Genomic DNA, 27,511 nt, shown 5'->3' on the forward strand with positions numbered 1-27,511 from the left:
TTTACCACTTGAAATAAGATATGACAATAAATGATAATATATAAATATATTTAACAAATTAAATAATCAAATATATAAAAGAAATCACTTAAACAGTTAAACCTCAACGAGATCAAAAAATAATTACCCATTTTCCCAATTTATGATAAAAATTAAAAACCCTTAAAATTATATATTCTGCTGTAAACTGAAAATTGTTTTACCGACAGTGGTGGATACTGGATAGGTCAGTACTTCCCGACTTCCCGTTGTTCCCTGGTATTATAGGTCATGCTATGCTATATGTACCCACAATTTCATCAGTTCCTACTTCCTACTTGCTACCAAACTGCTCTTCGGATCATCTTGTTTACAAAAATGGCTTTCTGTAATCCACCTACCCTTTTACATTCATCGTCTTCCCGGCCTCAATTCCATTCCAACTCCAATCATATCCTCGTCCGACGAATGCCGCGAAGATTTCTCACCATATCTATGGCGAAAAATTCAACAACACCGAATGCTGATAATGACCCAAAACCCACAAAATTCGTCACGTTTTTGGGTAAAGGCGGTTCTGGTAAAACCTTTTCCGCCATATTTGCTGCTCAGGTTCCATTTCTTACTTACTCCCTCTGCATCTTTTCCAAAAGTTAGAGACGAGTGTTCAGTTTCTTGCTCAATCGATTGATGGATATCCATTGATCTTAATTGGGATTTAGGTCAACTTGGCAATTATGTAAAACAGTAATTGTTGGATTCGAATTGAATCTAGTGAAAACCCAAAAGTATCTTCGATTACATAATTCCAATATGGTATGTTGATTAACTTCATCTCTTCACAGCATTATGCAATGGCTGGGCTTAAAACATGTTTGGTCATACACTCGCAAGATCCCACTGCAGATTATATACTTAACTGTAAGATTGGAACAACTCCTGTTACTTGCAATGACAATCTTTCAGCTGTCAGATTGGAGACTACAAAAGTACTATCCCCCCCTTTGTTGTTATTTTATCTTCTAATAGATGATATACTTATTGTGTGTTTTCACTTTTCACAATAATAGATGATTCTTGAACCACTTAAACAATTAAAACAAGCTGATGCTCGTCTCAATATGACACAAGGAGTCCTCGAAGGGGTGGGTACGTGACCATTATCATTTTCTTCCTTTAAAAATTCAATCTTTTCATCCTTTTTCCATGATTACAATATTTATCTTGATGAAATCGTATACAACATTGTGGAGTAGGTTGTGGGAGAAGAGTTTGGTGTTCTTCCTGGAATGGATACAATCTTTTCAGCATTGCAACTTGAAAAGCTTGTAGGATTTTTAAGGAACAAAACTCAAAAGAATAGCTTTGATGTAGTCATATATGATGGTATAAGCACTGAAGAAACAATAAGATTGATAGGTGCAACTGGTAAATCAAGGTTTCAAATCTCTCTTTCTCAGTTTCTTCTTCTTTATTCATGTATGTATGTATGTATGTATGTATGTATGATGATGTATTTGTGGTAGATTGTATTTGAGATTTTTGAGAAAGTTGGCTGAAAAAACCGATTTGGGGAGGTTGGCGGGTCCCTCGATAATGAGACTTGTAAATGAGGCTTTTAATGGAGGCACTAGTAGTTCTGGATTCAATGGGCAACTTAGTGGAGAAATATGGGATAAATTAGAGCACATGTTAGAGGTATCAAATTCTCTTCTTTTAATTTTCATCTTTCCAAAATTAGGTTTATGCTTAACCTATTACAGAAATAAATTGACCAACAACTGAATCAGTTTTAACACGTGAGGAGTTGGGTGGAAAAGATAACAAGGGCAAATAAGTAAAATGTGGTGTCTTAACTCTTAATACATTAAGCCAGGTTTGATTCTATGTATGCAGAAAGGGTCATCTTTCATCACAAATCCAGAGTTATTCGGGTGCTATTTAGTGATGGATATGAACAATCCAATGTCATTAAATGCTGCATTACGTTACTGGGGATGTGCTGTTCAATCTGGAGCACTTGTTTCCGGTGCATTTGGTGTGACAAATTCAAGTTGTGGTGATGAATGTCTAGAGAATGCCAAAAAGACGTTTTTGCCCTTGCCTTTTGCATCGTATCCTCCTGTTTTGTTTAAAGATCCGTTAGACTGGGAGGGTATTTTGGGAAGTGGAAAAAGTAATGATGCACGAAATCTTCTAAGTGGATTGGAAAGTAGGTCAAGTGGATATTTGCAATTGCAGCCTGTGACATTTGATCCTGCAAACAAATCTGTTACCCTTCTCATGCCTGGTTTTGACAAGTCTGAAATAAAGTTATACCAAGTAAGGACAAGTTTCTTTTTATTTGTAAAATTGTGAAATGAAAGGGAAAAACAGAGGGCATTTTTGTAAAAAGTTAAGACTTAATTGATGAAAGCTCATTTCCCATAATTTCTTTATCAAGTCGTTCTTTCTGCATTAAGTCTATAAGAAGAAACAATTACATATAGCTTACTGGATTAAGTCATGTGTCTATCAAGTCCATTAACTAAAAAAGAAACAATTTAGAATCCTACATGATCTTGTTGACTTTGACTTTTAAATTGTGCAGTATAGGGGAGGATCCGAGTTATTGGTTGAAGTTGGGGATCAAAGACGTGTTATTTGTTTACCATCTAAGATTCAAGGGAAGGTTGGAGGTGCCAAATTTATAGATAGAAAGCTTATCATCACCATGCGAAGCTAACAACTATTCTTGCTTCAAGTCTTTGATGAAAACTTTGTTTTTGTAATATATACATTGATAGTGAATCCTGGAAAATCATTAATAAGTACACTAGTGTACAATGAGTTATATATATAAACCACATGGGATCGGCTGCTTTATATTCATGAAAACCATTTGTTACGGTCTTCTCTTGTCGAGTGTTTGGTTTGTAACATATAAATGGTGGATAATGTGTTTGTGCCCTTTTCATTTTTTGTTTTGTTTGGTCTTGTTTTATGGGTTGAATCACATCAAATGTTATCTTTTGTCATTGTTTAGAAAGTACGGACCATATCTCTTTATTGTTACATGAGACAAAATTGGACAAAGATTGACAAACTTTTTTAGGATTATTTCCGACGACTATGATGAGTTGGGGGGCATTCACGTCTTTTGCTCAGACGTGAGATACGAGATGCAGAAAGAACTCATATTGCACATTTTTGGGTGAGACAAAAAATTCCGTAGACATCAATCCCAATTTTAGTCTCTAATGCACGTTAAGCTCAGTACAATCTCGTTTTGTTATGTTATGTCATGTCATGTCGTGTATAACAAAGAAGACTTATAGGTCAAATATATTTTTTTGGTCAAAAACATTTTGGATAAAAATGTTATTAAAGAACTAAGTAAAGCCACTTTCACACATTAGCATGCATATGTACACGAATTCAACTATGGAGTCAAGTACTTATTATCTGAGTACATGGCCTTTGTTTTGGGAATACTTTGATATTGCTTGGGTGAGACTGCAGTTAATATCACAACCCCACATAACATGGCTAACCCAAGCCCCAAACCATTAACGATCAATGACTCATTGCAGTGTTTCAATACAACTCCATTGGTTTGCAAGAAAGTTAGCTTCTCAAGAAGTCCGGTTTCAGCTGTCACCACAGCTAATCCGTATGTATAAAGACCAATAAAAACATGCCAAGGCAAAACCTGTATTCTGGTCATTCGTGCTTCGCCTCTATGCCAAAAGGTTAGAAAACCCATCAACCACTGCATCGACAACAAAAATAAAAACAAGGTTTTTCTCAAAATAAGGTAAAGACCGTAAATTTGAATATTAAACTTGTACTATGAACATTAATAAAATTAAATATGTAACAATAATATTACTAGTTTTCTAGAGTTTGTTTGCTTGGATGAAATAAAATCGAACAATCTAGGAATAAAATAGATAAGATAATGAAATAAAGAAAATGATAAAAATGCTTTGATTTGTTTGTAGTAATGATTTTTTTTTTTTTTTTTTTTTTTTTTTTTTTTTTTTTTTTTTATAATTATAACTAGAAATTGTCACCTCCCAACTAGGGGAAGCATGTGAGGTTTTGCTTTTGCCACTAGTAGGGGGGGGGGGGGGGGTAATTTGATGTTGTGTTAATTCCTTTTTCATGGATGCAAGCATGTTTTAAAAACAAAATATATGGTGGAGGGGTACTGTTAATTTTTACAAAACGATGTATGAAAGGTAAAGGGTTGAAAGTGTTGTTGTCCAAATTTGACAGGGTGAAAGTGATATGTTACAAACTAAATATATGGAAAATGCTATTTTAAAAAGTATCTTGGTGGGAAGTGACAACATACGAAAGTCTAGGGACAAAACATGTTAATATAGAATGTCTTGTGGCCAAAATCGGAAATAGCGTGGAAATTCTTGTGGTAAAAAAAATAAAATAGAATACCCTTGTGGCAAAAGTGTAAAAGTGTGAAACACAAAAACTATATTACGTATTCCTACTTCCTAGCCAAAATCTAAGATAGAAAACTCTTGTGGCAAAAATAACTTTTATTTTAATACATATAATAATTATATATTATATATATTATATATGTAATAATTATATATTATATGTAGATATCATGTATAGTTCAACGCTCTACATATATTACTTAATTAAAAACTAGGGAATTGTTTGTTTTTTTATAATAAAAAGTTGATTGAACTTAACTAAATCTCATTAAAAGTGAAGTATGAATGTGATAAAAAAATATCTCCATATTTATCATTACATTATAAACAACTAAAATTAATTCAATTAGAATCGTGAAACATTAAAAAAAAATAAAAAATTATGTAAACATTTCTTTATACAGTTTGATCCTAATACGCACATAGACACTTTACATATAACTAGATGTATTGCCGCACATAGACACGTTACATATAACTAAATGTATTCCCGTGCAATGTAACGACGATAAATAACTCTTTTGATGAATAATTTTGTTATGAGGAAACAATTAATAGATTTTATTGTTAGTTATTATGTAATAAAAAAATTACCACTTTTAAATAAAATATTTATGTTTAGAACTTATACTTATATTGTTTATTTATACATTTTATGTAAATTAATTATTTTTGGTGTCTAATTTAAGAAATATAAATTAATTTATATAAATAAATTTAATATTTTTAAATTATCATTTTGCTCCAGATTTAATTTTTTTAACAACCTTCTTTAATTCAAGTTTTCAAACTTTTAACAAAGTATTAATGATTGGTTTATACATAACTAATTTGTATAAAAAGGCTATGTATCTAGTATCTCTTAAAATTTAAGATATGACTAATATATTTATCAATGTTGTAAAAATCGCTCGACGTTAGCTAGTCGGTGGACTGGAGTGAAGGGATTAATCGACTAGGCGGAGATTAATCGGGGACCATTAATTGCTAATTTGTTAGATTTTAAAAAATTAAATATGACTAATATCATATAAAAGTTCATAAATACCACTAATATCATAGCAAGATAGGTTAACATGATAAATACAATACTAATCATACCTTAAATAGTTTCGATTGAGATATAACTTCTTAAAAGTATTCAAATTTCATCGGATTCTACTGTTTCAGTAATTTTGTATGCATGGATTAATCGATAGGCGCTCTCTAATCGGTTGAGTAGCGCATAGGGATTAATTGGGACCTAATCGGGATTTTTACAACACTGATATTTGTAGTATAGTATAACTATATAAGATAGAATTATAGAAGCAATAATGGAGTGTTGATTCACATGTGGTTGCCGAAAGGGACCATGAAAGCAATAGGTTGAGATAAACATTTCTAAATAATTTCATGCTACTCTCTATTCTCTAGTCTCTTGTAAGAGACTAGACTCTAGAGAGTGAATGAAATTATTAGAAATGTTTATCTCAAATTTCGTTTTGTTAATAGTTAACACATTTTTTAGTTAAATACAAATTTGTATTTTATGTCTATAATAAGTATTTTTATTTTATGCCAATTATAGGCATAAGCGTTCTACTTTTTTCAAAAAGCTCAACAACTTTGTCAAATTGCTTTCTTTTTTATATAAATAAATCCGAACGATGACTTGAACAATCTAATGAATCTTTTTTGATTGCTAATGATTTTTAACAAATACCAAATTAAGATACTTGTTGAATGTTGATCAAAACTTCTTAACATTGAGGATAACGAATAATCTGAATTAGAATCTAATCTGCAATTTTTCATAAAATAAAGAATTTATAAATACCTGAACTCCAAAAAGAGAAACACAAAGAAGACCCATCCAAGAATGCAAGCTATAGAAATTAGCTACTACCCCTTCTCTCCCTTGAAATTTTGTCCAAATCCCAAATATTGCACTTGTAAATGCCACTCCTTGTAGCCACAAATGCACCTTTTTCTTCCTCTTTCTTGAACCAGGCAACCATCTATGCACCAATATTGCTGCAATTTCATCCCCAGAATTAACAAATAAATTCATTACGTTTTTTCAAGAAAAAACATGGGTTTTTCTCACCTCAAGTTCAAGAAAAAAGGGTTGTCATGAAATTAAAATCTTGAAAACTTTTAAAAGAATATCATGAATTTGAATCTAATTCTTGAAGATATGTTTGGAATTACCCTCTCCGCTTATGAGAATGAAACCAATCACCATCAATAAAGGATGCAGAACCTGTTGATATTATGATGAAAGAAACAGATTCATGAGCTGATCAGATACAAAATGCATGTTCTAATTACATAGATAAAGAACAAAAGCTGGAGATCTTGAGTGAATTAAGACCCAATTATTAAAGAACCAAAAGAATGTGGGATTTGAAGGAATTTGCATGCTTACAGAGTAAATGAGGTCTCGTTGAGGGAGTGTGTGAGGAAGGAAGCTGGTGGTGAAGTAGAGAGCCCAACTGAGAAGAAGAATGGCGACGAGTGTAGCAGAGAGCCTGACGAGTAAGAGGAGAGAGAAGGTGGGTTTAGCAGTAGCAGCCATGGTTATCATTGAAGCTACTGTTGATGTTGAAAGGGATGACAATAGATGTTGCTTGAATGGAAAGCAAAGGGGTATAAACTATAAAATTAAAATGCATGTTGAAACGGAGGGTAATCACAGAAATAATTAAATCAATAAATATTTATTTTATTATTATTATTTTTTTATAAAATAGTATATATTTCCTAAAACAATGTATTTCACTGAATAAGTCCAATTTCCAAGGTGTTACCAAACATCATAATTGTATTTGTTTTTTAATGTGTTTTTATTTGAGATTAAGTTATAGAATGGTCCTTGTAGTTTGTTTATAATTATAGGTTTTGGCCTAACCTTTAAAAAGTTGATAGCTAACGTCCTTGTTAATTCAAAAAATTGCACCAATAGTCATTCGGGCTAACTCTATTAAAAATTGGACGTTAGGTCTTAGTAAAATGATAACTTTACCCTTAACCAGAACTAATAAAAAATATATATTACATGACTAAATATGTAAAAAAAAACACATTATGTTTAGGTTTCTTGGGATCTTGTTTTAACAACCATTGACATCCTTCTTATTGTCTTTCTCCCTTTGTGTAGTCGATACTGTAGGCAGCCCACCCTCTAGCTGACACTGTCGACTACCCACCATCTAGTCGCCACCGACAAGGTGTTTTCCATAACTGTAAATTCCCTATCACTCTTCTCTCTCCCGTTGCACGACACTGTTTCTTTCACTTGAGTTCGGTTTGAATCCTATAATTGACTCGAATGATACATCACCACTAATACCACTATGGATGAATAACAATAACACACCATGCTTAATGATATTGTTTTCTTCCTTAAATTCAACAACACCATCTCCATCTTCCAACCTCACCCTCTCCCTCTCTGAGCAGTGGTTCTCAACTCTATTCACTCTGACCACACACCCCTTTCCATGTTCTTCATGGTTCAACATGTGGGTATGTTGGTTCAATACTGCAAAATGGTGGAGTAAGCAAAACAAAATTGGGTTCAAACCCAAGTACGTAGGCGATGATAGGTGGTGGTGTGGCAGATTTATTTAATCATAATAAAAATATAATAATAAAAAAATAAAAGTATTTTTGTTATTTCATGGATATTTAACGAAATGAGACTAATAATTTTAATAACCAAAACAACAAAATTTGCCAATTGCCATCATAAAAATCATTAATTAATGTTAAATTATCAAAACTAAGACTACACGTAGGTGGAGAAGGCGGCTTCATGTAGGTGGTATATATACATGTTTCTCTGTTATTTTTACAGTAAGCTTGTGGTTTTGATCGTTAGGAAAAATGAAGAACGTATGAGCAAGTGGGTGACAAACCCTGCATTTACTTGGGTAGATGAATTTATCACCTTGGGGTTGTATTTGACCATCTTTTACATGTTGAGACTGGTTGAGAAAAATATGATATTTGCTAAGGAAAAAGAGCTCACAAATTAGATATAGAGCAACCAAAAGTACACTACTATATGATAGGTCATAGGTAATATTTCGAATCCTTTTAATTTGTTACATTATTATACGATATAGTGAAAAACGGGGCTAACTACAGGATTTAACAATGTACTTTTATTTATTTATTTATTATAGTAATCTACTTTATTTCTCTATATTACAATAGTGTACATTGAAATTCGTATCAGGTTATAAAAGGTCTAGGTTATAGAAGGTCTGAACTATTATGTGGTATGAAATGTGAAAGTGGTTAGCTGGTGATTTGTTAACAATTTTATTAATCAATAGCTTTTTTTTATGGGTTAAGGCTTTTTGGTACTAAACCGAAGACCGCATGCAAAAGGCTAAATTAAGGATTCTGAGACCTTGTGCGCCTCTAGTTTGAAATACTATGCTTCGAATTTAAAATGGCTAGAATTTTGCATTTAATATAAGTTGGAGTGAATGATCTTTGTAAAACAACCACTAGTTGTAGTTAGAATTTAGATGTGGTAAAGGAAGAGTATTTTTGAATTTTTTACATCCTTCTTCGCTCTTGTCATATTTAAACAAAATCTACAAAACTGGATATCTATGGGTAGAAACTAAAATCAATAATTTCATTCCTTTGGACCTGTTATTGGAAATAACGTGATTGGGCTTCTAATCTAAATTATGTTTTTGATTTCATTTTAGTTTTAAGTTTTACTTTTCGACCCGATAGTGTGTCGTCGGGAAAAAAGGAATGAGATTAGGATAATTTAAAAAGAAACGATTTAATATAAAGTATGAGAGATATGTTAGTTAAAAAGACATAATAGTCCTCATGTGAGGCGCACATGTTGCACCTATCGATTAAAAAAATTGGGATTAATCCACTTAGCTAATATGGTGTCTAATAAGATGTTTCTAACAATGTTAACAATGTAGACCTAAGTTCATTCTCAATGAACTTAGGTATATATACTAATTCACCGTTCTAAAATTAAAAGCAAAACCACAATGGAAATGCCATGATGTCATTATATACAAAATTACTATTTTAGACACTTAAACCCCAAATATTTTGACAACATAAGTAGTATAATCTCCGTCCCATATTTATTGTTTACTTTTGACTTTTGAAGTATTTATTATTCAATTTTAACCTTAAATATTGTTGGTTTTGATATATAATACTTGATGTAAAATATATGAATAAATTGTGTTTTAAATGTTTTTTTTATTGTTACAAGTTTCATCAAGTAATACATAGTACAAATATTAAAATATTTAAGATCAAAGTTAATGAATAAACACTTCAAAATCTAAAATAAACAATAAATATGGGACCGACGAAGTACTAAATTTGTATTTTTCTCTAATGGGTAGTATATATAAAATCATAAACTAAAATGCAAAATAGGTAATACTAAATTTGTAGTTTTCTCAAATAAGTAGTACATATAAAATCATAAACGAAAATGCTTACAAAGTACTAATGTTAATATAAATAATGAATCAGATTGGGCCACACTAGACCATATAAATCCCGGAAAACAGCCTACAACACGATTTTTTAGTTTTATTTTTGAGTAAATTACACCAGTCGTCCCTCGTGAATATGTCAGAAAGCGTGTTTAGTCCTATTTTCAAATTTTAACTCGGACCATCCCTGGTGTGTTTCTTCTTGCACACTTAATCCATCCGAACATAAAAAGACCGTTTTGCCTTAATTATTTGTTTTTTGATTTATTTTCTATTTATTTGTTATTTATTATTTATTTATTGATTTTTTTATCATAAAAAATAATTATTTGTTGTCCTTTAGAAAAAGAAATCGACTCTGAATCTAAGCACCTTCATATCTCATCTCTTCCCCCATCACCACCACCATCACCGTCGACTCCAATACTCCAACAACTCAAAGATATCTCCGGCCACTCCAAGACATCTCTAACAACAGAATAAAACCCTCATCACCACGCCACACCCCAATCCACCCCTCCCTTTTTCATTTCCCCTTTTCCTGTTACCTTCACTGGAAACCAAGTCATTGGACCGCCTCTCCATCTAGCGAGAGGGTTACAGATCTACAAAAAGGAGGTCGACTGGTGGTATTTGGGTAGTAATGGTGATTATTCGAGATTCTGTAATTAGTGTTTGAAGTTCTTGCAGGTGGGGTTTCTAGTGGAAGTTGTTGGGGTGATGAGATTACTGGTTAGGTGGTTTTCGAATTGGAGTTGTTATCGGCTGGTGTTTGTACAGAAAGATGTTGTTGGTGAAGAAGGTGGTGGTTTATGGTTATTTTCCAAGTAACAGGCGGTATAAGGAGGAGTTTAAACAGGTGCTCGATGGAAAGACGGTGGTGGTCTTGAGCTTTAAACTGGCGAATGGGGTGGGTAAGGTGAGGGTCGATTTCCATGGTAGTGCAGATTTCAAGTGAGGAATGAGGCCATGGATCCGACAACCACCATTGTAGCCAGAAACTAGATTTGAAAACCCAATCCTCGAGCTCTTGACAACTCGATCTCACACATAGATGTCATTGTCGGAATACTAGAGGGTAAGAGTTTGATAGCGTCGTCGGAATAGTAGGTGAGGGTTTAATTCGTCAGGTTTGATTTTTGTTTTGGGTTTAAGTTGTAGATTGGATTTTTGTTTTGTATTTGAGTCGCAACTTCGAGTTTATGGACGGAGATGGTGACCGGAGCTGCTGTCGGGCACTAAGTCTATAGACGGAGATGGTGACTGGAGGTGGAACCAGGAACCGAGTTTGTGAACGAATATGGTGATCGGGATCTTGAAGAACATTAAGTGAATTGGAAAGGAGATAAAGAGATTAAGTGGCTCATAATATGTATTCTTTTTTTTAATTAACAACAATAAGAAGAACATTAAATTAATCAGAAAATAAATACCAAAAGGGCATAATGGTCATTTCAGGTACTGTAAGGGATTAAGCGTGCAAAATTAAATTAACGAGGGATGAAACATGTATGCTTTAACCAAACAAGGGATCCCACCCCGCTCCCAGCTCCTACTCGCAGAGTCTAACATGGACTCATCGAGTAGGTCACTTAACACGCGATCCCACCCCGCTGCTACTCGACGAGTAGGTCAACCAACTCGTCGAGTAGAGCTTAACCCAATAAATCGTATTTAAGCAATACCTGAGAATCAGGGCGTTACACCGTGTGTACCTTGTACTTTAAAATCAACTTGAATTTGATATCTCATGTTTAAATTAGTTAGATTCATTCCTTTAAGGACTATGTTTACTAGCAGAAAGAGAGAAGTTCACCCATAGCATATGTCTCTTTGATTATGTTTGTTATATGATGGGGTTGGCTAAAAAGACACCCCTATATGATACAAGCTTTGATGAAAGTTAATAGACGCTATTTACAATAATTAAGACAATAAAGTTATTCATGTCTTTTGATCGAAAGACAAGTGATCTAGAGTAAGTACTTGTTTCACCTTTTCCAATGGGACAAAATAAATGACATGAGCCCCCCTCTTTGACTAATGCACGTTAAACTTAATACAAAATTATCCTGTTATGGTATGTCATGTCTTGTTTTGTTATGTCATGCATAATAACAAACAATACCTATAGGTCAAATGGATTATTTGGTAATATTTTGTTTTATTAAAGAACGATGTAAAAGCATTTTGAACGAATGTGCATATGTACACAAATTTGGCTAAGAAGTCAAGCACTTGCTATCTGAATGCACAACCTTTGGTGTGTGACTACTTTGATATTGCTTGGGTGAGACTGCGGTTAATATCACAACCCCACAAAGCGTGGCCAATCCGAGCCCTAAACCATTAACGATCAATGACTCGGTGCAGTGTTTCAACACAACTCCCTTGGTTTGCAAGAAAGTCAACTTCTCAAGAAGCCCCGTTTCGGCGGTCACCACAGCTAGCCCGTATGTATAAAGACCAATGAAAACATGCCAAGGCAAAAACCGTATTCTAGTCATTCGTACCTCGCCTCTATGCCAAAAACTTAAGAAACCCATCAACCACTACATTGATGACAAAAAGAAAACTGAAAATATTCTCACAATAATGTAAATTTTGTAAATTCAAATATCAAACATGTACAAAGATACATTAATAAATACGAAATAATAGTATTACACGGTTTTAAGTATTGTCAAATGTGAATGATGATCAAGGCCTAATTTGGATAAGATAGTCAAATCAAATACAATCTACAACGGTGCTATATATATTATATTATTTATAATAACAAGAAGTTGCATACAATAAAATCTCAATAGAATAAATAAAGATTATAATAATATATATTTTTTATAGTAATAATTTTAGAAAATAGACTTTAATTAACTGAAATTGTACAATTTATAGTACATAAATAAAATTTGATTTTACTATGAATTTTCATGTCATTCATTATTTATATGTTTTGATTCTAATACATACATTAAAGATGTTTTATAAATAATAGAAGCAATAATGGAGTGTTTGTTCACTTGTGGTTGTGGAGAGGGACCATGCAACCAATAGCTTCACATGGCAATTTCTAATAATTTTGTGCTACTCCCTTCCAACAAAAACCCTCTTTTAAAATATTTTTTCATTTTCTGTCTATTATAAGCGTGTTACGTATTTTACCAATACTCTACTAACATTTTATTAAAGAGTTTCGTTTTTATTTAAAAAAGATATCCAAACTTTGACCTATACTAAGTGTAAAGAATCTTTCTTTCACTGCTAATAAATTTAACAAGACAAAATTAAAACATTATTATATATAAGATTGTGAATATATTATAAGATAAAATATTTAGAAGAACCTGAGCTCCAAAAAGAGAGACACAAAGGAGACCCATCCAAGAATGCAAGCTATAGAAATTGGCTATTACTCCTTCTCTTCCTTGAAACTTTGTCCAAATCCCAAATATTGCACTTGTCAATGCCACTCCTTGTAGCCACAAATGCACCATTTTCTTTCTTTTTCTTGAACCAGGCATCCATCTATGCACCAATATTGCTGCAATTTAATCCTCAAAATTAACAAATAATTCCATTACCTTTTTTCAAGAAAAAACATGGGTTTTTCTCGCCTCAAATTCAAGAAAAAAGGGTTGTCATCAAATTAAAATCTTTGATAACTTTAAAAGAATATTATGAATTTGAAGATATGTGTGGAATTACCCTCTCCGCTTATGAGGATGAAACCAATCACCATCAATAAAGGATGCAGAACCTGTTGATATTATGATTAAAGAAACATATTCATGAGCTCAGATACAAAATGCATGTTCTAATTACATAAACATAGAACAAAAGGTCAAGATCTTTAGTGAAATGAAACCCAGTTATTAAAGAAACAAAAGAATGCGGGATTTGAAGGAAATTGGTTACAGAGTAAATGAGGTCTCGCTGAGAGAGTGTGTGAGGAAGGAAGCTGGTGGTGAAGTAGAGAGCCCAACTGAGAAGAAGAATGGCGACGAGTGTAGCAGAGAGCCTCGCGAGTAAGAGGAGAGAGAAGGTGGGTTTAGTATTAGCAGCCATGGCTATCATTGAAGCTACTGTTGAAAAGGGATGACAATAGATGTTGCTTGATTTAGTGAAAGAGAGGAAGGGGGCATAAAGTCCATGGTATGATGGGACAATAAGTTTATATATAAATAAAGTTCTAATAAATAAAAATGTTTTTGTAATATATGACTTTATTATCGATTACTATTGATTTACCACAGGTTGTTTTATTGTTATTTTCAATTAAATGGTTTTTTTATTAAATTCAAAATAATATTTAAATATAATAGTTATAATAAATATAATTTTCTTTGTAATTTTAAAATTTCAAAATTAAAACTCAATTAGTTTTTCTGTTTATTTATCTAAATTACTTGTTTAAACTTAAAAAGAAAAAAATATATATTTTAGTTTTAATAATTCAATATTTTTTTTAATTTTTCTTATAAATTCAAACTTTTTAAATATTTAAAATTTCATATATAAATTTTCTTTTAAATAAATCAATGTTAGGCATAAATTTTACACCTAGTTTTGTATCAATAAAGATCTTACATTTTTCTTTTTCTTTTTTATTTAAACCAAAACTTTTTTTTTTTTACCAAATTAGAACCAATATATATATATATATATATATATATATATATATATATATATATATATATATATATATATATATATATATATATATATATATATATATATATATATATATATATATATATATATATATTTTATATTTTTATTTTTTTTGGAGAAGGTTTCAACGTTCCAACCGGTAACCCATTGGCGACTAAGGCAACTTGAACTTCATCTTTAGTGGTTGGAACTTTAACTTCAAAGGGACAATCTATACAATTGGAATAAGGTTATGCTAACTATCAAGATGCTGTAATTAACATTGAAAAAGTTTTCCAAAACTAGACATCACAAGATTTGTTATTGTGACCAATTTTGTAGACTTATATATGATCGGTTTTACAAAGAGATAAATTATTAATACGGGTCATCATCGAATCTAACACATATTAGTAGAGCTCACAATGTGTAGATATGGTTTGAGTTCAGGTTCAATTCATTTATTAATTGGGTTGGAGATTCAACCAAATCCAATCTTTTTATTTAAATGAATAAATATTTCCAACCTAACCCAACCTTTCAGATAAATGGATTGTTATCTGATTGATCTATTTATATAATTTTTAACCCAACCTATTAAATAAATGGGTTAACCCATTTAAAATACAAAAATAAATAAATTAACTAAATATTGCACCATTTAAATTAGTTTAAAACTTAAATAAACTTTCAAAATATAATAAAACCACAATCCCAATTCACAAATACAAAAAAATGCTCAAATAAAATTAAAGATATGTAATTTCGAAATGATTTGAAAGGTGACTAGTGTTGTCGGTTTAAAGAAAAAAATATAAAAATTATATTTGTATTTTTATAACATAAATAATAATACAACATTTTAATTTATAAATTAATACTTAGATTAATACATTGTAATATTTAAATAATTATTATATTAAAATTAAATGGGTTTGTGGGTTGAAAACGGATTAATAACATTTACCCAACCAACCTATTTAATTAAATGGGTTAAACGTTTTGATCCATTTATCATAAATGAGCTGAAAATCTCAACTCAACTCCTAATTTTGGGTTAGGCTCAAGTTGGGTTGGTAAGTTTGATCGATTTTTATCACCTCTAGATATTAGGGGACTTTCATCTTGTAATTCTTTTACTTTGTTCTTTAATGATTTAACAAATATTTATTTGAAAACAAAAAAATATACGAGAGTTCAAGTTGTGTGGATTCCTTATAAAAATACCTTTTTAACTTGTAACATGTAGTATGTGCTCGCACAAAAAAAAAATATTAAAATGATTAAAAGAAGTTATTCTAACCTTTCCCAAAAAGTTATGTAACTGATGAAATAATAAAAGTTTTTGATCATTTATGTATTTTGTCCTCGTTATAATATGGTACAATAATAAAACCAAAAAGATTCCGTTCTTACATATAGTCAATGTTAAAGAATTTATGATACACAATTCACAATGAGGAAAGTCAGGAAACAACAGTAGACTTTTATAATTTTCTTGAGTTTCTTATTCTTTGCTTGAGACTTGAGTCCTATAACTTATACTATTACAACTTACAAGAATGATTTTGGGAGGAGGTTTGAGGAAAGGTGGCTCAAGTACATGAAGCTATTGCATTAACTTTCATTTGGGTGATGTGAAGTTTCCTAAACTTGAAAACCCAAAAACCCAATCTCAATTCTCAAATCACATTCATCTTTGGCAAATATGGTACATTTGTACACTCATATAACCAGGGGCAAATATAGGAATAATTTTTTTTTTCCGGACAAACATAATATAAAACATTAAAAATAAAATCCGATCAAACATAATATAAAACATCTAATACAATTTTTTTTTCTGGTTAACCATAATATAACAACGAACTATTAGAATTTAAATTTGTCTTCTTCATGCAGACATCTTTTGAAACCGCTCAATTACCTTTTCATTCTCAACTTTTGCAAGTGCTTCAGTCTCGACATTACAAAGCAATGCGTCGTTCAAAAATTCATTCCCAATTTTGTTACGCAAGTCGGTCTTCAAGAGCTTCATCTTTGAAAAATATCTTTCTACACTTGCGGTTGCTATAGGTAATATCAAAGCCAATTTTAAAAGCTTATAAACCAAAGGATAAGACCGATGCTTCCCCGTACAAACCATCAAATAAGAAAGGTCGGAAATTCCTTTCAAACTAGTGAAGCGCTCATCTTTGATGCAAGAGTGATAAAATATCTTAAGTTGTCCTTCAAGGTCTATCATATCTGAATCATCAAAGTCATACTTATATAACTTACCCAACTTCAATAACTTTGATTTGTCAAATTGTGCAAATGGATCACAAGGGCTCAAAGCACCCATGTATTCTAGTAATTGGGTGCTTGATTCACTAAATCGATCTCGATATTCTGTAACTTGCATATTTACCACCGTGTTGAAGATTTCAACCTCAAAATGAAACCTATTAGTCTTTGTAGTCCTACGCTTTTTCGCACCAATATACAACTCTTCCATATCTAAAGTATCGATTTCGTGTGTTTGACAAAAAGATATTACTTTTGGCAAAATGCTACCAAACCCTATGTTTCTAAAAGATTGCAATGCCTCCATTGTCCCTCTAACCATTGAAGCCGCTTCTAAAATGTCTAGCTCTTTTCTTTGAAGTTGCTTTGACAATGTACCCGTGAGGTGTACAATGTCATACATCATATATAAGTAAAACACAAACTCATATGATTTAAAATATGCTAAGATTCCAGATGCTTGTTGACGGTTTGCCAATGAACCTCCCTTCCCTTTCACAAAATCTAGAACTAGAAGAACATCCGCAAACAACTTTATCAAACTTGTGAGTGTGTTGAAATGTGAACCCCATCTTGTTTCTCCCGCTAGAACGAGTGTTGTCTCTTGATTTAACCCTCTTCCGGTTTCAAGTTCACCACTATACAAGCCTTTTTGCACCCTTTCTCTTTCTTGCTCTCATAGTAAGTCTTTTCTTTTACACGAGGCACAAACAACATTAATCACCAACAAAATTTGCTCAAAAAAGTCACTAACACCATCATGCTTCTTTGCTACAACCACAACTAGTAATTGAAGTTGGTGTGCAAAGCAATGTACATAAAAAGTCGTGTCATTCTCTTGTAATATCAAAGCTTTCAGACCATTGAATCCCCCCCCCTGCATATTGCTAGCTCCATCATAACCTTGTCTTTTTATCTATTAAAATTTAAAACAGTATATATATATATATATATATATATATATATATATATATAATAAATTAAATTGAAATAACAAAAAAGTAAAGTATAAATTACCTAACTAAAACTCAACTTATTACTTGTAAGTACTTCATTTATGGTGTTTTTGAGTGTCAAAGAAGATGTATCCTTCACGTGCACTAGTCTTATGAATCCTTCTTTCACAAAGCCAAGACTATCGACATAACGCAAAACAATAGCCATTTGTTCCTTTTTTGAAACATCACTAAATTCATCAACTAGTAAAGCAAAAACATCTTGACCAATCTCTTCACGAATACTCAAAAGTACTTCTTGTGCAAAACATTGCACAAGTTCTTTTTGAATTTTAGGGGAAATAAGTTGATTATTTTTAGGATCTTTTTCTAAAGTACTGTTGAAAATATCTTCACTAGTCTCTCGAATGGCTTTTAACACCTCACTGTCAAGCCCTCTATTTTCCGAGTTAACCGACTCGTCATGACTACGAAACGGTAAACCGGTTTTCAATAAAAGTCTAACAACAATAATAGAAACACGTAATCGAGCTTTATATTTATGGTCCTCTACTTCAGTTTGCCTCCTCAAGACTACATTAATAGCTTGTTTTTCCCTCATTAAAAACTCACACTTTTCTTTTGTTTTGTTGTGAAAACTATCAACACCACCCACATGAGTCCGAAATGCATCTTTTTTATTCCAAGTATCAATACCTTGGGAAACACATGCATCTCTCCCTCCTTTTTGTCCCATGAGGCCTCCACACAAATAACAATATAAACAATATGCATTATTCTTTTTCACACTATATTCTAACCAATTAAAGTCATCAAACCATGAAGGAACGAATCTTCTAAATCTATCACCTATTTTTTTTAGGAAACTTATGTGCCCTTACTTGACACGGTCCTTGAAGCAAATATGCTCTTCTTACATCATCTCTTATATTTGGTTTGTAACTTGTAATCAATGGCCTATCCACCGGGTCCTTTGGAAGATCTTTCAAGTCAACATTATCATTAGGTTGGTTAGAGCAAGGATTTTGTGGAATTGCATTAGAAACCGAAGGAATTGATTGATTGGTGATTGGTGTTTGTGGAGTTGCATTAGGATTAGAAACGGAAGGGATTGATTGATTGGTGATTAGTATTTGAGAACATTCTTCACTACTTTCATTAGGATTAGGTCTTTGTCTTTTGGTAAAAAAAAACCACTTAGTTTAACCTATAATTACATAACAATTACACCTAATCAAACAATGACTTCAATAAAAACAAGTTGCTTTCACCTAATCAAACAATAAATTCAATAAAAACATAACAATTAGGTGTTGTTTGTTTTTTCTGAGGCAAAATGTCTGCAGTCTGCGGACCACATCTATAGACTTCTGCAGTAGAAGAGGTGGATCAAACGTATGCAGTCTGAAAAATGAAGAATGTTTATTTTTTTAACATCTGCAGGCTACTAAGATAAACATAAATCTAAATAAACTGTTTTTTTAAACTTCAAAATGATTTTTTAATATTTTTATGACTTTGTTATAAATAATTAACAAATCTAGAACAACTTTTATGTATTATTATATAAAAAATAAAAATAAAATGATATGAATTAACGTATATATTTTATAAAAACCAACAATTTTTGTTGCAAAGTTATAACTAAACATTATAATTAGTGATCAAAGAATTTGATACATAAATGGATAGAAATAAACTTCGATCTTTTCAATTAAATCCATTAAAAACGTACCATAAATATTTTCTCGGGAACTTGACGATACTGTATTAAATAATGTTTTATAAAATTTGGCAAAAAATATATGAATATAAATTTAAAAAAACTTAAAAAAAATAAAGATAAATATGTTTTTTAGGCTTGAAGATGTCTAACGATGTTAGAAGACTCTGGTCCACATCTGCACCAAGAAGAGGGCGCGCAGGCATTTTTAGGTCTGTTGTCTTCAAAAAAAAAAACAGTCTACGAAGGTTAATGTCTGCGCGCTGTCTGTGCGGCGCAGACAGAAGACGTCATGCAGATATGCAGACAAAAATCAAACACTACTTAAGTCAATACACCTAATCAAACAATGACTTCAATAAAACAAGTTGCTTTCATCTAATCAAACAATAAATTCAATAAAAACATAACAATTACACTTAATCAAACAATAACTTCAATAAAACAAGTTGTTTTCACCTAATTAAACAATAAATTCAATAAAACATATCAATTTCACCTAATCAAACAATTACCACCGTGTTGAAGATTTCAACCTCAAAATGAAACCTATTAGTCTTTGTAGTCCTACGTTTTCTCGCACCAATATACAACTCTTCCATATCTAAAGTATCGATTTCGTGTGTTTGACAAAAGATATTACTTTTGGCAAAATGCTACCAAACCCTATGCTTTTAAAAGATTGTAATGCCTCCATTGTCCCTCTAACCATTGAAGCCGCTTCTAAAATGTCTAGATCTTTTCTTTGAAGTTGCTTTGACAATGTACCCATGAGGTGTACAATGTCATACATCATATGTAAGTAAAACACAAACTCATATGATTTAAAGTATACTAAGATTCTAGATGCTTGTTGACAGTTTGCCAATGACCCTCCCTCCCCTTTCACAAAATCTAGAACTAGAAGAACATCCGCAAACAACTTCATCAAACTTGTGAGTGTGTTGAAATGTGAACCCCATCTTGTTTCTCCCGCTAGAACGAGTGTTGTCTCTTGATTTAACCCTCTTCCGGTTTCAAGTTTATTTAATAGTTTGAGTTGGGAATTACATAAATGGATCAACCTGGTAACAACCTATTTATCTGAAAATGTTGGTTGGGTTGGAAATATCTATCCATTCTAAATAAAAAGATGAGGTTGGATTGACATCTTCAACCCAATTAATAAATGGGTTGAACCCGAACCCAACCCAGATCGACCCATTACAACTAGACCTACACAAAAAGATTGGTTTCAGACCGGACCCAAAAAGAGACCGAGACCGAGCCGGTCTAAAACGAGACCAGACTGAAAAAGACCGGCTCGAAACCGTCTCTGACCTGTTTGAAAAAAACCAGACCGTTCCGAGACCGGTCCTAATAAAGACTACATCGGTCTGAGACCGAATGAGATCGGTCTGGAAAAAAAGACCGGTAACCAAGCTTTATAAGTATATATTTTTGTCTTAATTATATAAATTTTAATCACAAGCCATCTAATTTATTTCATTTTTTTTTTCTTTTATTAAATTTAAATTATCATTTTTAATAAATCTTAATTTCTCATTTTGGTGATAATCTCATATTTGTTAACGGAAAAAACTCGAAACCAAAACAAAAGAATCGAAAAATACGGAAACCGAACAAAAAAAACTCGTAAATTGAACAAAAAAAGGTGCACGGAAAGACCGAGAGACGAGACCGAAAAAGGACTGGACCGAAAAAGATCGGTCTGAGAAAAGACCGAATCGGAAAAAAGCCAAACTGGACCTGTTTGAAAAAAGACCGGACCATTTCGAGACCGACCCAAAACCAGTCTGAAACTGCCAATGTGTAGCTTAGGGGTGTTGATCGGGTAAAATTTTCAGGTTTCGAGTAATTCGGGTTTTTCATATAAAAAAATTTACCCGTTACCCTACCCAAATTAAATTTGAGTAATTCGGGTATTACCCAATTTTAATTTTTTTTTATTTTTTAATGGCACCTAAAAATAAATGTAACGAAATAAGTGTGTCGTGCTAAACTTTGAACATTGAAATTTTTTACTCAATAATATTTTAGATGTCAAGTATTCTTTCCAAATTTTCGATCTTGGGTTGAATTCTTTATTTTTTTTTCTCTTTTTCTTGTGGAACTTGATCATTGGTTGGGTTGTCAACTTCAATCGTCTCATCTTTTACTTCAATATAGTCATCCATTGGTGACGAATACCAACAAAGAGCGGACGAGGTACGAAGGTTTTTTGATGTGGGGAAAATAGAACGAGCCTCAACGAGGGAAATTGGGATCTGAGAATTGGGAGAGTTAGATAAACTCATAAAGGGACATTATTTCTTATATATATTTCGGGTAATTGGGTATACCCGAAACCCAAACAACTTACCCTTTACCCGAACCGAAAAAAATTCGGGTTACCCACTTACCCGAAAAAATTAACCTGATACCCGAAAAAATCGGGTGGGTAATTTGGGTAACGGGTATTTTTGACAGGGCTAGTGTAGCTCTAATTACAACTCTAATAATAATACATATGTCAAGTAATGGACCGAGTGACAGACCCTTTAATAGGCCACGGAGGACGTGGGCGTACTACTTCTCAACCTTCTATGAACTTTTCTTCTCTTATGATTTTTGCTACTTTGTTTAGTTTAGTGATTGATATCTTAGAGAAGCTGGTAAAGTAAAGACAGACTCTTTCGAAAGTAATTACAATTTACAAATGGTGATTATAAAACTACACCTGTTTAAAAATATTTGAAAAAAAAGCATCAAGTTGGTAGCTTCTTGAGGACAAGGGCCGGAGAAATTATTCATCTCTTGATGAGGGTCTTCTAGTTCGCATCAAATGATCTATAATTTAGAGGGTTAATGATTTATGAGGGTAATAAGGTTTTCAGTTTGTCCGTATTAGATCACTAAGGTTTTTTTGTGCGTATTAGACCAATATGGTTGTTATTACCGTTTAGAAATAGTCATTTTACCGGTTTTAACCGGTAAAAATGACTATTTTTAAACGGTAATAACAACCATATTGGTCTAATACGCACAAAAAAACCTTAGTGACCTAATACGGACAAACTGAAAACTTTATTACCCTCCTAAGTCATTAACCCTACTTATTTAGAAAACGTGCTTACTAATTAATGTGACTGATTTGTTTGATTGAAAATAGTTGCTTCCATTTAAACTTATCTCACAACCCTTCCAGAACTTCTAAGTCCAAAAACTCATATGATTGACGATCTTCATTACATAAATATGCAACATTTTATCAATAACTTCTTTTTTATCATTTAAATGTTTACATGAACACATCCATATGTACAAAAACAATCTCACTGTGATACCTCTCATCAATGTCTACATTTGATAACGAATGAAAATGTAAAACCAACAGGGACTTGCAGAGGATGTCTATTATTAATTATTTTATAAAAAGCAAAACCACAACATGAACTAAGAAACTAAAGTTGCAAAATGAATAAAAAAATCAGCACATAAACAAACACATACAGACTATATACAACACATAAACGGAGTTTATAAAGCCTGAAACTTAATGACAGGAAAAGTAAAAAACTAAAATGAGACTTTATAGAAAGAAAGATCACCCTTACTTGCCCAAATGGTTGAAGACATCAACAAGAAGATCAATCTGATATTAGAATCCACATGTTGTCTGATCATGACTTCAGTAGATGAACTACTGAAACGTAAGAATTGCAATTGAACTCTATTAGCATTTGAAAAAGGAATTAAAGTTCTAGAGAAGACGACAAAGGGTTAAAAAATTTTTGGATCATTTCTCGATTTGTGTGTGTCATCCTTGCGCAGTGGCCATGCTAATCTTCTTTACATCGTTCCAATTTTATCAGATGTCCCCAAAGGAACGACTATAGATGAAGAGCTTCGCCATATAGAGGAGTAGCAGGTTATATGGGACGACGCGAGTTCTAAACGAAGTAGTTTACTGTTGATGGTCATATATTTTCAATGTCTTTAAAATTAGGGTTAATGACTTAGGAGGGTAATAAGGTTTTCAGTTTTTCCATATTAGGTCACTAAGGTTTTTTTGTGCGTATTAAACCAATATGGTTGTTATTACCGTTTAGAAATAGTCATTTTTACCATTAAAACCGATAAAAATGATTATTTCTAAACGGTAATAACAACCATATTGGTCTAATACGCCAAAAAAAAAAAAAAACCTTAGTGACCTAATACGGAAAAACTAAAAACCTTATTACCCTCCAAAGTCATTATCCCATAATTTAAACGTCCATAAAGTCGGATATTTTTTTGTGAAATTGGTAGGGTGTAAGACTATTTTTTTATGACTTGTATAGATCTAGACCCGTTTAGTCTTTAAAATCTTAGCATTTGGTTTTCTTATTCAACTTTAGGTTTTTCGGTTTAAGGTATATTTGTTTTTTCATAAAAAATCGTGTTATATTAGTTGTAGGTAGGAATTGAGGATTTCATAAATAGTTGGGTTGGGTTGGAGTTGTATTAATGTTAGGTCACTAGATCTCCTTCAAAAACCTACTTTATTTAGAACAACTCTAACCGGAAACACTAAAATCATAAAATAATGATTTTTTAACACTAAAATGGAGTTCTCGTTCCAACCACACACAAAAAATTTACACCATAAAGACATTTTAATATAAATTGTAATAGTTATAAAATACAAATCTAATAAACTATAATATAATATTGATAAGAGTAACAACTGACAATTAAATTAAATGATATTTAAAGTAAAAAGAACATTTGGTGTGATGCACACTGCCCCGGTATATATGTCGGCCAAAATTTCTTCACCTAAAAATATCGGGCACTTTACCGCTCCATTGGAGTAAAATTTTGTGCAATAACAGAAAATAGTAGTCCATTGGAGAAACCCTTAAAGGACAAACGTCAAATTGAAAATATGACTACAATGCACATGTTAAATTTTCCAACGCATATTGGATATAAAGTTCTCATCATTCAATTAATATCATTATTATAATTACTAGAATTGTTTAATGTTATAGAAAGTATTCCTTTAATATTTATTAATCTAACTACAAAATCATAAATTTGTTCAGCCCCGTGTAGGTGAGGAAACTTTTCAAAAGCAAGAATTCGCTATTGTATAAATAGTGTTTATGGTAACGCTCCAAATGTCTTAGTTCGTGAATCCTCGGTCTTAGGCCGATTAGGTATGTGATTTATTTTGAAGACGGTTTAAATCATGTCTAATGTATAGTTATAAATTATTAAAATGAAAATTGTATATTTTATTAAACGTTAGTATTGTTTTTATAATTATGTAAAAATATTTATTTTAATCATTTATGATATCTGATAACAGAAAACCTTCACGCTGACACTGTTATAAGCACCAACGTCTCTATTGAGCACCAATGTGAAGTCAAGTCTACAATGCAGTATTATCGTGTAAACTTCATAAATATAATATGTTGTATATATAGATAGATATGTAGTTAGTTAGCACATCCGATATCGTAGGGATATCGGATATATTAAATTGTTTACGTATATTAGGTGATATCTTAGGCTTGTAGGGATTCATATGCATTTATTTTTCTTTATATACTAAGGTCCGTATCATTAGTTCATCATCGAACCCTAGAGAGCTTTGTGATAGATATTGTGCTCTTTCAATCCATTCATTATTAATTGACTTTTTTTTTTTAAGTATATTTCTGTCATAAAGCTTAATATTAAAAAAGCATATAAATGATTTCTAACATTTAATTAGCATACATTTTAAATTTTATGAGGCTTTTGCTATTTTATATGTTTAACATTTGAAACTTGAAACGACATTCTTAATATATTTCTTAATGATTTAAGTATACTATGTTGGTGATTTGTTATCATCAATGTTATTTAAGTGTAATATGATTACTTTGTTGACTAAAAATGATCTTGATAAATATTAAACAAGTAAGGAAGGTGTGGAGTACACACTTATTTAAGTTTGATCAAGTATCAAAGTATACTATCATTTAGGGGCGAAGCCCCTGAACGAACAGGGGTCCGGGGGCAGCACCCCTGGGAGCGGGGTCCAAGGGGCGGCAGCCCCTGGCGTGGTCCAAGGGGTAGAGCCCCTGGCTGGGGTCGACTTTGCCGTATTAAAAATGCATCATAAAATTCAAATTTTGAATATTTGATGCGGTTTTGACTTTGCATTAATCCTTATACAAAACCCGGATTTATAACAGTTTTTACTGTTGAGAAAAATTATTATATGACAAGTTTGACAGTTTTTCAGATAAGGAAGGTTTATAACCAATTTTAGTCACTTTTCTGGTACTCACGAAAATTACACCATCTCATTCTCTCTTTCTTTTCTTTCTGATTTTATCTGAGTCTTATCCAATTGAGGATTTGGGAGTACCACCCAAATACTTCGATTTGAAAGTGATTATCACGATTCTCAGATTTCCAAGTGTCACTAAACCATATTTCTAACAAAAATCGAAGTATTCTGTGATCATGGCAAGTGGTGATTCTGTGAAGGAAATGACAAGTAAGTTTGAAAAACTGAACAAGTTTGAAGGGCAAGATTTTCGTAGATGGCAAAAGAAGATGAAGTTTCTCCTTACCACTCTGAAAGTGGTGTATGTTCTGAGTACACCCATGCCAGTCTTACCAGAATCTGTTGAAGATGAACCTTTGGAGGCAACAAGAAGAAGATCAAAGTGGGAACATGATGATTACATATGTCGTGGTCGTATTCTCAATGGTATGCCTGACTCTCTTTTTGATATCTATCAAAATTTCGAATCTGCAAAAGAACTGTGGGATTCTTTTGAATCCAAGTACATGGCTAAAGATGCTTCTAGTAAGAAGTTTTTTTGTTAGTATTATGGGTTACAAGATGATTGACTCCAGGCCTGTTATGGAACAATTCCATGAAATGTTAAGGATTTTGGGACAGTTTACTCAACACAATCTGAAAATGGATGAAGCCATTTCTGTGGTTGTGATCATTGACAAACTGCCACCTTCCTGGAAGGATTTTAAACACAATCTAAAACATAACAAAGAGGAATTGACTTTGACTCAACTTGGAAGCCATTTAAGGATTGAAGAGTCCATAAGGACTCAAGAACTTGATAACAATCCTAAAGGCAAGAACCAAGTTGGTTCCTCTTATGTGAACATGGTGGAAGGAGAAAGTTCAAAGAATCCCAAGAAGTCTAATGGAAAAAGGAAGTTTAAAGGAAAGGATGACAAGTCTTCCAACAAGAAGGCTAAATTGGTTTGTTGGAATTGTAACAAACCGGGTCACTTCAAGAAAGATTGTCGTCTTCGCAAAGTGAATAAGGATGGTGCTGGACCAAGTAGATCCAAGGATCTAGAAAAGCAACAAGGTTAGATTTCTGTTTCGTTGCAGAATTCTAAATATATTTAGAATTATATTTCTGTGATTTCTGAAGCATTTTATGTGCAGGGTGATAAAGTTGCGTGGTGGGTTGATTCGGGAGCCACAAGTTATGTTTGCAAAGATCTATATTGGTTCAAGGGCTTTCAACCAATTGAAGATGGATCTGTTGTGAAGATGGGAAATGTTGCAACTGAACCAATCAAGTGCATAGGATCTGTTTTACTTACTTTTACTTCTGGGAAATGTTTGTGTTTGAACAATGTTTTATATGTTCCAGGGATTCATAAGAATCTCGTGTTTGAAATTGTATTAAATAATTGTGGTTACAAACAAGTGTTAGAAAGTGACGAGTATATCTTGTCAAGACATGGTTCTTTTATAGGATTTGGCTATATATGTAATGGAATGATTAGGCTTAATATTAATTGTCCTTCTAGTGATAATTCTGTTTGCATGGCTTCTAGTAGTACTAGCAATAATTTTCATAAATCTGAATTATGACATGCTAGACTAGGACACATTCATTACAAGAGATTAAAAGACATGTATAAAATGAGTTTAATTCCTGCTTTTGATATGTAAAATAATGAAAAATGTAAAAC

At 32.1% G+C, this 27,511-nt stretch overlaps 4 protein-coding genes and 1 non-coding gene across 5 annotated transcripts; 1 reads left to right on the top strand and 4 right to left on the bottom strand.

The window, feature by feature from the left end:
• Positions 1-202: 202 nt before the first annotated feature.
• Positions 203-2,866, top strand: LOC145036615 (P-loop containing nucleoside triphosphate hydrolases superfamily protein). The gene is made up of 7 exons (XM_078985078.1): positions 203-591; positions 825-968; positions 1,050-1,124; positions 1,236-1,417; positions 1,506-1,677; positions 1,876-2,301; positions 2,570-2,866. The coding sequence occupies exons 1-7, from the start codon at positions 271-273 to the stop codon at positions 2,702-2,704; spliced, it is 1,455 nt and encodes a 484-aa protein (XP_078841204.1). The 5' UTR covers positions 203-270; the 3' UTR covers positions 2,705-2,866.
• Positions 2,867-3,339: 473 nt separating this feature from the next.
• On the bottom strand, positions 3,340-7,037 carry LOC145036616 (putative transmembrane ascorbate ferrireductase 4). Its single transcript, XM_078985079.1, has 4 exons — positions 6,835-7,037; positions 6,618-6,669; positions 6,244-6,440; positions 3,340-3,730 (listed from the first exon to the last, which is right to left on the bottom strand). The coding sequence occupies exons 1-4, from the start codon at positions 6,991-6,993 to the stop codon at positions 3,401-3,403; spliced, it is 738 nt and encodes a 245-aa protein (XP_078841205.1). The 5' UTR covers positions 6,994-7,037; the 3' UTR covers positions 3,340-3,400.
• A 5,014-nt stretch (positions 7,038-12,051) lies between these two features.
• LOC145036617 (putative transmembrane ascorbate ferrireductase 4) lies at positions 12,052-14,058 on the bottom strand. The gene is made up of 4 exons (XM_078985080.1): positions 13,826-14,058; positions 13,616-13,667; positions 13,255-13,451; positions 12,052-12,459 (listed from the first exon to the last, which is right to left on the bottom strand). The coding sequence occupies exons 1-4, from the start codon at positions 13,982-13,984 to the stop codon at positions 12,130-12,132; spliced, it is 738 nt and encodes a 245-aa protein (XP_078841206.1). The 5' UTR covers positions 13,985-14,058; the 3' UTR covers positions 12,052-12,129.
• Positions 14,059-16,454: 2,396 nt separating this feature from the next.
• Positions 16,455-18,538, bottom strand: LOC145035559 (uncharacterized). Its single transcript, XM_078984088.1, has 2 exons — positions 17,887-18,538; positions 16,455-17,356 (listed from the first exon to the last, which is right to left on the bottom strand). The coding sequence occupies exons 1-2, from the start codon at positions 18,536-18,538 to the stop codon at positions 16,455-16,457; spliced, it is 1,554 nt and encodes a 517-aa protein (XP_078840214.1).
• Positions 18,539-23,292: 4,754 nt separating this feature from the next.
• LOC145038094 (U6 spliceosomal RNA) lies at positions 23,293-23,395 on the bottom strand. Its single transcript, XR_013679163.1, has one exon. It is a non-coding gene; the product is annotated as a U6 spliceosomal RNA (small nuclear RNA).
• Between the last annotated feature and the right edge of the window lie 4,116 nt (positions 23,396-27,511).

Source organism: Lactuca saligna, chromosome 3 (assembly GCF_052625555.1).
Source record: "Lactuca saligna cultivar CGN05327 chromosome 3, ASM5262555v1, whole genome shotgun sequence".
Lineage (NCBI taxonomy): Eukaryota > Viridiplantae > Streptophyta > Magnoliopsida > Asterales > Asteraceae > Lactuca > Lactuca saligna.

What these genes read in the sequence shown, in the direction of transcription:
- LOC145036615 (XM_078985078.1), top strand. Translation starts at nt 271, where the DNA reads ATGCTATGCTATATGTACCCACAATTTCATCAGTTCCTACTTCCTACT. An exon ending in CCGCCATATTTGCTGCTCAG is followed by an intron (nt 592 to 824) that starts GTTCCATTTCTT and finishes ATCTCTTCACAG; the next exon opens with CATTATGCAATGGCTGGGCT. An exon ending in AATTAGAGCACATGTTAGAG is followed by an intron (nt 1,678 to 1,875) that starts GTATCAAATTCT and finishes CTATGTATGCAG; the next exon opens with AAAGGGTCATCTTTCATCAC.
- LOC145036616 (XM_078985079.1), bottom strand. Translation starts at nt 6,993, where the DNA reads ATGATAACCATGGCTGCTACTGCTAAACCCACCTTCTCTCTCCTCTTA. An exon ending in AACGAGACCTCATTTACTCT is followed by an intron (nt 6,670 to 6,834) that starts GTAAGCATGCAA and finishes TAATATCAACAG; the next exon opens with GTTCTGCATCCTTTATTGAT. An exon ending in CATTCTCATAAGCGGAGAGG is followed by an intron (nt 6,441 to 6,617) that starts GTAATTCCAAAC and finishes ATGAAATTGCAG; the next exon opens with CAATATTGGTGCATAGATGG.
- LOC145036617 (XM_078985080.1), bottom strand. Translation starts at nt 13,984, where the DNA reads ATGATAGCCATGGCTGCTAATACTAAACCCACCTTCTCTCTCCTCTTA. An exon ending in CATCCTCATAAGCGGAGAGG is followed by an intron (nt 13,452 to 13,615) that starts GTAATTCCACAC and finishes ATTAAATTGCAG; the next exon opens with CAATATTGGTGCATAGATGG. An exon ending in TCTCTCTTTTTGGAGCTCAG is followed by an intron (nt 12,460 to 13,254) that starts GTTCTTCTAAAT and finishes TCATCAATGTAG; the next exon opens with TGGTTGATGGGTTTCTTAAG.
- LOC145035559 (XM_078984088.1), bottom strand. Translation starts at nt 18,538, where the DNA reads ATGGGACAAAAAGGAGGGAGAGATGCATGTGTTTCCCAAGGTATTGAT. An exon ending in CATAAATGAAGTACTTACAA is followed by an intron (nt 17,357 to 17,886) that starts GTAATAAGTTGA and finishes ATGTTCTTCTAG; the next exon opens with TTCTAGATTTTGTGAAAGGG.